Below are 10546 nucleotides of genomic sequence, written 5' to 3'. Positions count from 1 at the left end.
CGCATTTTGCGGAGAATTCTAGGATACGCAGTTATCGACGGTTCAGGAGTAAGAAGAAAGCCTGATACACGTGACGCGATGCTCACCTGTCGTCAGTTCTGCGGTTAAAAGATCAATTAAATGTTCAGTTATCCGCCGTAAGAAAAGCTCCCTTAGTGCACCGCGTGTAGGTGGAATTCGAAATGACTCGGAAATGAATAAAAAAGTTGCGGGGCGATATTGTCGTAACTTAAATTGTAAAACTGTCATGACACATTATTACTTCATATTATAAACTTAGCGATAGCGATAAACTCAAAAACGCCTGAATTTAAAACAATGCGGTTATTTATGAATAAGGCTTACAATATCTGTATATATTAAGGGTTTGTGTATAATAGTTGAAATAGTCCCGAAATTATGGAAAGCTTTTTATTATGCTTTAGTGCACCCGATCCCTAAGAAACGTGTACGCTCGGATTCGTCCAACTAATGTCCCATTGCCATTACCTCCATTTTCTCCAAAAGTAATGTAATGTAGAAAAGGAGCACCAGCTGATCAGCAACTGCCAGTACGGTTTCCGTCAGGATCGCTCAACTGGTGATTTTCTAGCATACCTCACCCACAAATAGGCGCAAGCGGCTGAGTCGAAGGAGTTGGCGGTAAGTTTGGACATCGATCGCCTGTGATATAAAGCGCTTATATCGAAACTGCCATCCTATGGGTTTCCGAGAGGTTAATGTGCAAAGGGGTCACTAGTTTTTTGGCCGATCGGAGCTTCAAGGTTGTTATCAACGGTGCATGGTCCGACTTAAAACCCATGAACCCTACCAGGGTTACCCTGCAAAGCTGCGTGCTGTTAATGATATGGTGTAAATCTGCAGTATTCATTGCTATGCAGATGACAATACATCGGTACATACGGTGTATCTTCATACACCGGCCTGTATTGTCATACACGATAAATCAATGTGGATATATCGAGCGACGTTCAGTTCCGTGGTCACTTCGAAGAGAAGGACAAACTAGCCTCTAAAAAGCTTGGTGTACTCAGTAAGGCGAGACAGTACTTCACTATAAGCCCCCGCCTGCATCTATATAAGGCGCAAATCCGGCCTCACATGGAGTACTGCTCTCGTCTCTGGGCGGGTGCTCCCCAGTACAAGCTTCTTCCATTTGACCGCATACAACGAAGAGCGGCTCCAATTATTGACGATCAAGTCATCTCCGATCGGCTTGATTCTTTGGCGTTGCGTAGAGATGTGGATTCCCTCTGCATCTTCCGCATTCATCACGGGGAGTGCTCAGAGGAGCTGTTCGGGTTGATTCCAGCGGCCGAATTCCACCACCGGACATTACGTGCAAAATACCATCCGCACCACGTTGACGTCTAGCATTCTACAAGCGCTCGTTTTGAAAGAAATTTCTTGCCTCGCACAGCCTGAAATCAACTACCGGCGGCGGTTTTCCCGAACAGATACGACTTAGGAACCTTCAAGAAAACAGCATAATAAGCACTTTAAAGGCCGGCAACGCATCTCTGTTATACCTGTCGTGTGTAAAGATTTTTTCATAAAAATACGGGACGAGACGAGCAGGACGTTCAGCTGATGGTAATTGATGCGCCTTGCCCATTACAACGCAGTGCCGCTCAGAATTCTGGAAAAATCCAAGAATTCTGATCGGCACTACAATTGCGCTCGTCACCTTGAGACATAAGATGTAAAGTCTCATTTGCCCAGTAATTTCACTAGCTACGGCGCCATTCAGACCGAAACACAGTAATGTTTACACACTACTGCTTCACGGCAGCAATAGGCGCCGTTGTGGTACCCATAATCTAGCCGGAATCCTGTGCAAAGGAGCCTCCCACTACTTACGGGGAAACTTCAGCCACTAAATTGTATGACTAATTTAAAAAAAAAGTATCACTGGAAGAAGACGCTAAAGAGTCACCCGTCACAAGAAACGATATAGTATACCTATATCGTTTCTTTTCATTTAATTGAGATAACATTATTTTAAGTTTGAGAAAATATTTTTGGTATTATTGCATAATAAGCCAAGATCACTTTTCATATCGTCAAGGAATTGGTTAGCGACTGATAAACAACAATACTCGAGCACTTTTCCCCGAACACAGTAATTATTATAATGTAATTTGTTATAACCACAGATTGCTTAATACTGCAATACCATTGAATATGTCCTAACTGTTCGTTTTCTTATCGGTACATAATTTCTACAGAAACATCTAGAAATATTGTGTTTTGAACGTGCACATGAGCGTGACCGTGTTCTTTCCAATTTTATATGCTTAATTAAAACCTAGCGTGGTTATGTCGCAAATGGAATTTGAATGCTTAAACATTTTAATAATAAATATAAAATTCTCTCGTCGCGGTGTTTTGTTAACAAACTCCTCCGAAACGGCTGAACCGATTTGAATGAAATGTTATGTGCATATCGGGTAGGTCTGAGAATCGGCAAACATCTATTTTTCATACCCCTAAATGATAAGGGTCACCCACTCCTAAATATTTATTTTTATTATATATTTTTTTCAATTCTTTTATTTTATTATCATTCGGCATTAAAAAAAACATACAAATTTTCACCCGTCTACGATCCACAACTATTTTTTGTATCGCGATTTTTGTATTATTCTGTTCCATCCACAGATCCGCAATAGGGTTGCAAGATTTTATGTACGATATATTTGGTAGGTCTGAGAATCGGTCGTCGGAGAATTTTTTCATTACTTTTATGGCAAAACAACGTTTGCTGGGTCAGCTAGTAATATATATAAAAAATTAGTGTCCTGATGTTTGTTTCCAGTGAACTCCTAAACTAATTAACGGATTTTAATGGAGATTATTTCATGGAGTGCAGTTTAGTCCAACTTCAGAGATAGGGTAGTTTTTATTTCGATTTGGTACCAATAATTGTTATTTTTATTTTCAATATTTGTTTTGTTATGAGATAATTTATTGACGCACGGTTTGACAGTTCTGCTGTGAAACAATTTCATTATAACAATAGGGACCATATTTTACGAAATAATTATTGATCTTATGGAATATTATTAACAAATTCATAAAAAACAGTACTTAATTTATTATGTACAATTTAGAAGAACGTCTGTCGGGTCAGCTATTAATAATAAAATACAAAATAAATCCTAAAAGACCTACGAAACACATTTGTATCCGGTGTGGTTGGTAATTTTCGGATAGATAGGCGTCGAAATTAATCTAATATATAAAATTCTCATGTCACGGTGTTTTTAGTTAAACTCCTTCGAAACGGCTTGACCGATTCTCATGAAATTTTGAGAGAGTTTCATCCCCCTAAATGTTAAGGGGTGTTCCACGCCAAATCTTTTTATTAAATTATTGACATTTTTTTTTAAATTGTTTGATTATGAGTCAGCATTAAAAAATACATACAACTTCAAATTTTGACCCATTTACGATCAACAGTCACTTTTGTGTCGCGATACGTTTGCTGGGTCAGCTAGTTTCTAATCAAAAATCGAAATATTATTCGGTGAAAGTGTACCGGGTAAATAATAGGACCTTGAGACCCAAAGAGTTTACTTAGTAAGAAAATCACCTTATTTATAATTTGTTAACAGAAGTAGGTTATTTTTTTACACCACTGTTTTGGTAGTTTTATTTTATAAAAACATACTTAGCCTTGTCTTGATAACCTCCATTTTTAAACATTGTTAAATGAAATTATATTGTACATTTTTAATATCTAAATTACTTGCTTATCTTTAAAAAAAAAAGACTTTTTATAACTTTAAAAGGACAGGGTTATAGAGTAGCAAAGATTTTTCTATAATTAATTTGTTTAATAAGAATGAAATAAGTTCTTATGTAATTAAATACATTTTTTATTATCATAATACATTTCAATGGCCTGCAAGCGATAAAACTGTCATAAAATATTGCAATCCCTCCAACCTTGTACGTATTTAGTTTTACAAAAATTGTCTTTTGTTTTTTTTTTTTTTTGAAAAAATTGTGTTTCCCAGTTTACCAGGGGGAGGTTCCCTACCACAGCGGTGCCTATTTCTGCCGTGAAGCAATATTGTGAAAATATTATTGTGTTTCCCTCTGAAGGGCGCGGTAGCTAGTGAAATTACTGGGCAAATGAGACTTAACATCTTATGTTTCAAGGTGACGAGCGCAATTGTAGTGCCGCTCTAAAAAATTGTCTTCTTCAATAATCCTGGCCACCACTGCATTGTAATGGGCAGGCCGTATTAATTACCATCAGCTGAACGTCCTGCTCGCCTCGGCCCTTATTTTCATTAAAAAAACTACTTATGTGACACGTGTAAAAAATCCACGGTTTAATTTTACAGTTGTATTGTAGTCGTAAACGATAGAACCATGAACTATGCTACTAGCATGAAGTAATACAAGAAACGTATAATGTTAATATTGAGACATAACATAAGGCTCTTTCTTGAGTGTAAACTGTAAAATGATTAGAACAAGTTGATGTATGTTCAAATTAGAATGTAAACAGTGTGGGCTTACGACCCGAAGCGTGTACACCTACGACACATTAATGTGTGATTTATTATACATCGTAATAATAAATTTACTGTTGACTCTTGAGGATAACTTAAAGAGATGCACAACGGTAATATTTCGAACATTTTCAAAGTGACAGTGTAATAAAACTACTCATAAATGGTTTTGTTTCATGAGAAATATACTAAGTTAGAACTCTATCAACTCAATTACAAAAACGCGTGTGAGTGTGGCTATATATTATGTGTATTAAAAATAATATAATTGGTACTTAAGATGCCGTGTTGCAATTTGAGAAGACTCCAGAAACATATTTTTATTTATGGAGTGTTTGGCCCTAGAAAAATATAAATATTATTTTGAGTGTAATAATTTCAAGTTATCAGTTGATATCTCGTAACATTTGACAGATGGCGAAATACGATATTTTACAAGGCTGTTATCTCGTTCATTGATTCGTTCTGTGTTTATTGTTCAAACTGCGCGGACAGTGTTAGTGTATGGTGCTGCTCAGGTTGTGCGAACTGTTGTCCAATACAAAACTATTTAAGGACTGCCAATGCGAAAGAGGGCCAGGAAGAAGAAGGCTTCTGCGGAGGCTGCGGAAGAGATGGGTTCGTTGTGATTTGTAAAATAACAATGGTTTTAAGGGTAGCACAGAAAACACTTATACTTCTTTAGGCGCGTTATGAAAAAATGGTGAGAGTGCAATTGTAAGATGCGCGCGCATCACTGTAACACAATAGTAACAGGGTGAAGTTTGTTCCTAAAATTTTCTGATGTTTGCGACATTCGTGATTTTTTTTTTGGTTTCTTCGTTCATTATTACGATAGGCAAAGGGTTCAAGCCCGTACAGCCATATTCGTTATTTAATAATTAACTGTTAAAGCCATCGTTGCAAGATTTTTACAGTATTGTTATTTCTACAAACGTAGAATAGCACGAGGAATAAATAATTTAAGGATTTTTGCTTTGTTAGGCCAGAGAAGTATAACTTCTTGCGTGCATACATAAAAACACTTTTTTTTGTGAAATGAAAGTTTTTTTTCGTAAATAAGAATTTGTGAATTTATGATATTATATCCTATAAATTTTGATTTTGGAAGTAAATAAGCGTTTGATTAACTTAGTTAGTTAGTTAGTTTAGTAACCATTTAAATATTGGTGTTGCATGCATTTCGAAAAATATCTTCATGTTATTGTTCATCTATACCTATTTCTTGAAAATATCTCTGGACAAGCAACGAAGAAGACTTCTATTTTTATGACAGTAATGGGCGAGAAGAGCAGGACGTTCAGCTGATGGTAATTGATACGCCCTGCCGATTACAATGCAGTGCCGCTCAGGATTCTTGAAAATCCAAAAATTCGGAGCGGCACTACAATTGTGCTTGTCTTGAGACATAAGATGTTAAGTCTCATTTGCCCAGTTATTTCACTAGCCACGGCGCCCTTCAGACCGAAACACAATAACGCAGATTACTGCTTCATGGCAGAAATAGGCGCCGATGTGGTACCCATGATCTAGCTGACATCCTGTGCAAAGGAGCCTCCCACTGGTAACAACCATTCAACAAACATCTGTACTATTTTAGGAAGAAGATAAGATGGATATATAGATTACATTTATTTGATATGTATTTGTCGCAAAAAGTGCACTTTTATGAAATTTCATATTCATTTAAAACATAAACGGTTCCATGGCGGAGAGTCTCGAGCAACATTAAAACAGGATTGTGTAGCCATGGGGCTGTTTTGAGAAAGAAATGCAATGCGCAGGTCGTATGGAATAAGTTTTACACTCTTGAATAACGGACGTGGGTTCGATCCCGCTGGGAGTATTGCTTATTTAAATTAATGTAAGTGCTGTTAGTGACGCACGTTTCGGCATTACTTTGTCAATATAAAATTATATTAAATAACTAAGGGCTCTTTAATAATAGTTTGACGGCCCATATAGCCGAATGGTTAGTGACTCGGCCTACTAAGCAGGAGATCCCGGGTTTGAATCCCAGTAGGTGCAAACATTTATATGATGAATATGGATGTTTGTTAACGAGGCGTGGATGTTTATATGTAAATTTATGTATGTTCAAGTAAGTATATTGTATTAAATATATCGTTGTCTCGCAACCCACGCACAATCGCACAGGTTTTGTCTAGTTTGTGGCGAGATATTATCTCCCTTATTCATAATAGTCTGCTAACTTAAAGCATTGCTAATTCACACTCTGTCTTCTTCTATTGACCTAAGTCAGAATGAAAAAAAAACACTCCTTAGCGGCTGTTTTAAGTTAGCGGACCATTATGAATAAGGGGGATAGTGTATAAGAGTGTCAATAATATTATATTATTGTTTTGCTATGATTCTATTTATTGTTAAACTTTATCTTAGTTTAATACACGAGGTGTGTCGAGCGAGAACGTAACATTGTTATTATTGTCGTAGATAAGCGCGAATCAGGCGCTCAATGGGAACACGGAAATACATGTTCCGTTCAATCTGGTGGCCGGCTGGTGTTTGGAGGCGGAGGCATTACCACCTTCACATAGGTAACGTATTTCTTTGAACTTTATTTATCGCAATGGTAGTAGGGGCAGATTTTAATGTAAACAATATGTTATGTTTTTAGGCCATTGCATAGCTTCTATCGCGGGCCTTGAGCGTGGAGACCGAATCCAGAAATTCCGTAACGAAAATAACCTAACAGTTACTTACTAGATGTATATAGATATTTCGGCACGGTCATTACAGTTGCCGTGGAACAGCGGTTATCACGTATGCTTTTTGTGCAGAAGGTCCCAAGTTCGAGCCTGGGGTACATCTTAATTTTTTTTAATTTCTTTATTTTTTTTATCACTGTTTTTTAATTTTTATTATTATGACAAGCATTTTTATTTAGTTTCACCTGTCCCGTTGTCTGTCTGTAATCAAATCTTGCAAGTTAAATTTTACTCACTTCCCGTTTGCTTTTTTTAAAGTTAATTTTATCAAAAAAAATACCGCATAAATAAAATAAATAAATAATTATAATTGCATAAGTTGATAAAAAATGCTATGCAATAGCTTTACTGCGGCAGTCCCCGAGTGCCACACGTCTTTTTTTTAAGTGATGACTTCTAAAATTAGAGTTGAACAAAGCAAACAGAATTTTTAACGAGGCGGTACTCGAACGGTTGGCTCAGTTGGTTAGAGCACCGGCACGGAACGCCGGAGGTCGTCGGTTCGGGTCCCGCATCGTTCATAAAATTTTGTTTTTCAAATTTTATTTGTGTAGATTTAATGTACCTTATATGTAACCTTTTAATATCTCTTCATATCTCTCTCTCTCCCCACCACCACGCACTAAACCGACTAGTCTTATTTTTTTTATGACAATAAGGGATAACACGAGCAGGACTTTCAGATGATGGTAATTAATACGCCCTGTCCATTACAATACAGTGCCGCTCTGAATTTTTCGATTTTTCAATAATCTTGAGCGGTTATGCATTGTGATGGGCAGGGCGTATCAATTACCATCAGTTGAACGTCCTGCTCGTCCTTATTTTCATTAAAAATTGAATATAAGTGGGCAGTTTAATTTTTTAATTGTAATAATATTCTCACTGTCCAACGTCGGTAATTTTAAAATGCTGTTTGACGCGCATATTATATTATTATATATTTTTTCCAAGGCATTTGTATCTATATTTTTCTATTGGATGTATATAATTTTTTCCCCCTCTTTACGAATCGAGATGTATCAAAAGGGTTGAAAACCCTCTGGTTTTGCTTCTCAGAGTGTCATCATTTAAAATGCATGTTGTCGTTTTTCTCGACAAAGAACATTTTTTTTTATTTATTTATGCATTGCTCGAATATAAAATAACAGAAAATACTATTTCAATAGATATTATGTAGTACGGCTCTGTCTGTTTATGTAATAGCGCTATTTATACGTCATACACCACATAGAAGACTGACCTCAAGCCAAGGTCTGTCTATGAATTTTTGCTGTTATTTGTCGTGACGTACCCATATAATAAGACAACCAGTTAATCTATTATTCCTTATTTAACAGCGCTAAAACCAAAAAGAAAACATATTTTTGACTTCATTATTATATTTAATCAGAAAGGTTATTCGCTAGTTGCAAAAAGCATCATTAAAGTTAATGTTTCATTAAATGGAATACCGTCACTTTCTTTTTCATATTGGCAGTCCAAAGATAGCATATGATTAACGGCCGTTTTCAATTACATACCTCTAGTTACAGATAAATTGCTGTCGCCGTTTAATAACAAGATTTTATCTATCCATAGTTATTTCCAATATAGGTTAGATGTTAGACGATAGGTTATTGAAATGTGAGTAAGCGTAAAACGATATATTTGTCTACCTCTAGTAAGTTAATCTAAAGATAGAAAGCTTCTTGAAAACAGCTGATAATGAAACATTAACTTTAAAGATGCTTTCTGTAACTGGCGGTAAGCCCTAACAAAATAATAATGTGTCAGTTGAATTCATTTTGACACCTCATTAATCATCGATACGGCTTACAAATTAAAATAGAATAGAAAAAGAAGAAAGACTGAAAAATAGCAAGACATCTGTTTAAATATTTATGTGGCTATAGATAGATCTTATATGGCATTTTAAAATGCAACAGAACAAGAAATATATTACAATAATAGTTAAGAAGTAATGAATCCAATGAATTAGAATAACTACCAACGATATCGCAATTTTTGCAATAATTAAATAATAAAAAAACTTTATTAAAAGTAAATGCGAAACTGTAATACTTTATAAATGTAAATCGAACAATAGTCAAGCCTTCTCTTTTGCCGACGATACTGCCTTGCTAACTTCATGGAGACAGAGTTGGGCTTAGGTTTTTACCTCATCGGAAAAAGGGCAGCTTTTAATACAGGACTGGCTAAAATTAATTAACTTACCCTTAATCTAACAAAAGCAAATTATATTACATATTAACTATTAACTGCTCATACATTTAACATTACTAATACAGAAAATTGTTTCTGTCCTAAAGGTGTTAAGTGTAAATACCACCAGATATCTGGGGATAATAATTGACAAGAACCTATCATGTTGTCCTCAATTAAATCAAGTGCAAACAGAACAATCAGATAAATCTGGACATTCATCTATTTGTGATACAAACATCTATATAAGAATCTGGGGTGACACATTCTAAACTCAATTTTTGAGCAATGAACGAGCACAGAGACTAGAGAGCAATAATTAAATATATGCTAAGTAGAAATCGTTTGTACAATACAATAAAATTATATCACGGTGCGGACCTTCTATCTGTTAAGGTAAATCTGAAGATTCCTCAATTTTGAATAATCGAAAATAAAACACAGTGATTGAATCTAAAGTTACATGAACTAAATTGCCTCTGAATAATTTAATGCTCAGGCTACTAAATTATACAATATATCTAATAATACCATAGATGGTTATCATATATATAAAATTCTCGTGTCACAATGTTCGTTCCCGTACTCCTCCGAAACGGCTTGACCGATTCTCATGAAATTTTGTGAGCATATTGAGTAGGTCTGACGTCTTTTTCATTTCCCTAAATGTAAAGGTTTTTTTTTAATTTGTTTGATTATGAGTCAGCATTAAAAAATACAACATCAAATTTTCACCCATCTACGATCAACAGTTACTTTTGTATCGCGATTTTAATATTGGCAATACAACGTTTGCTGGGTCAGCAAATACAAGAGCTATATATATATAGCTCTTGATTATTTCAAATCCGAAACGATTTTAAATTTGTAATAATAAGATTGGGAATTGAAAAAAATCGATATTTCTGGTTTACCTGTCTGAAAAAAAAAATAAAAATTATGAGCTAAAATATGCTTATTAAACAAATTTCGTATTTTGTAATAGAGTACCTACATACTACAAAAACGCAGTTGGTCTAAGCAGAAATTATCTACATTAATATATTGCAATTGTTGTTCGTGTTGTAATACCAGTAATGACTGTTA

General features: G+C 35.3%; 1 protein-coding gene across 1 annotated transcript in view; it reads left to right on the top strand.

Moving 5' to 3' along the window:
• Positions 1-4666: 4666 nt before the first annotated feature.
• Positions 4667-10546, top strand: part of LOC126970234 (probable Rho GTPase-activating protein CG5521) — a 57372-nt gene continuing 51492 nt past the window's right edge. Inside the window, exons 1-2 of the mRNA XM_050816031.1 lie at positions 4667-5144; positions 6981-7084. Coding sequence (XP_050671988.1) covers positions 5031-5144; positions 6981-7084 — 218 coding nt within the window. The 5' untranslated portion in view covers positions 4667-5030. The remainder of the gene's footprint in view (positions 5145-6980; positions 7085-10546) is intronic.

This window comes from Leptidea sinapis, chromosome 20, assembly GCF_905404315.1.
Source record: "Leptidea sinapis chromosome 20, ilLepSina1.1, whole genome shotgun sequence".
Classification (NCBI taxonomy): Eukaryota; Metazoa; Arthropoda; class Insecta; order Lepidoptera; family Pieridae; genus Leptidea; species Leptidea sinapis.
Note: the sequence above shows the minus strand (reverse complement) of the source record. Positions and strands in the feature narration are given on the sequence as shown.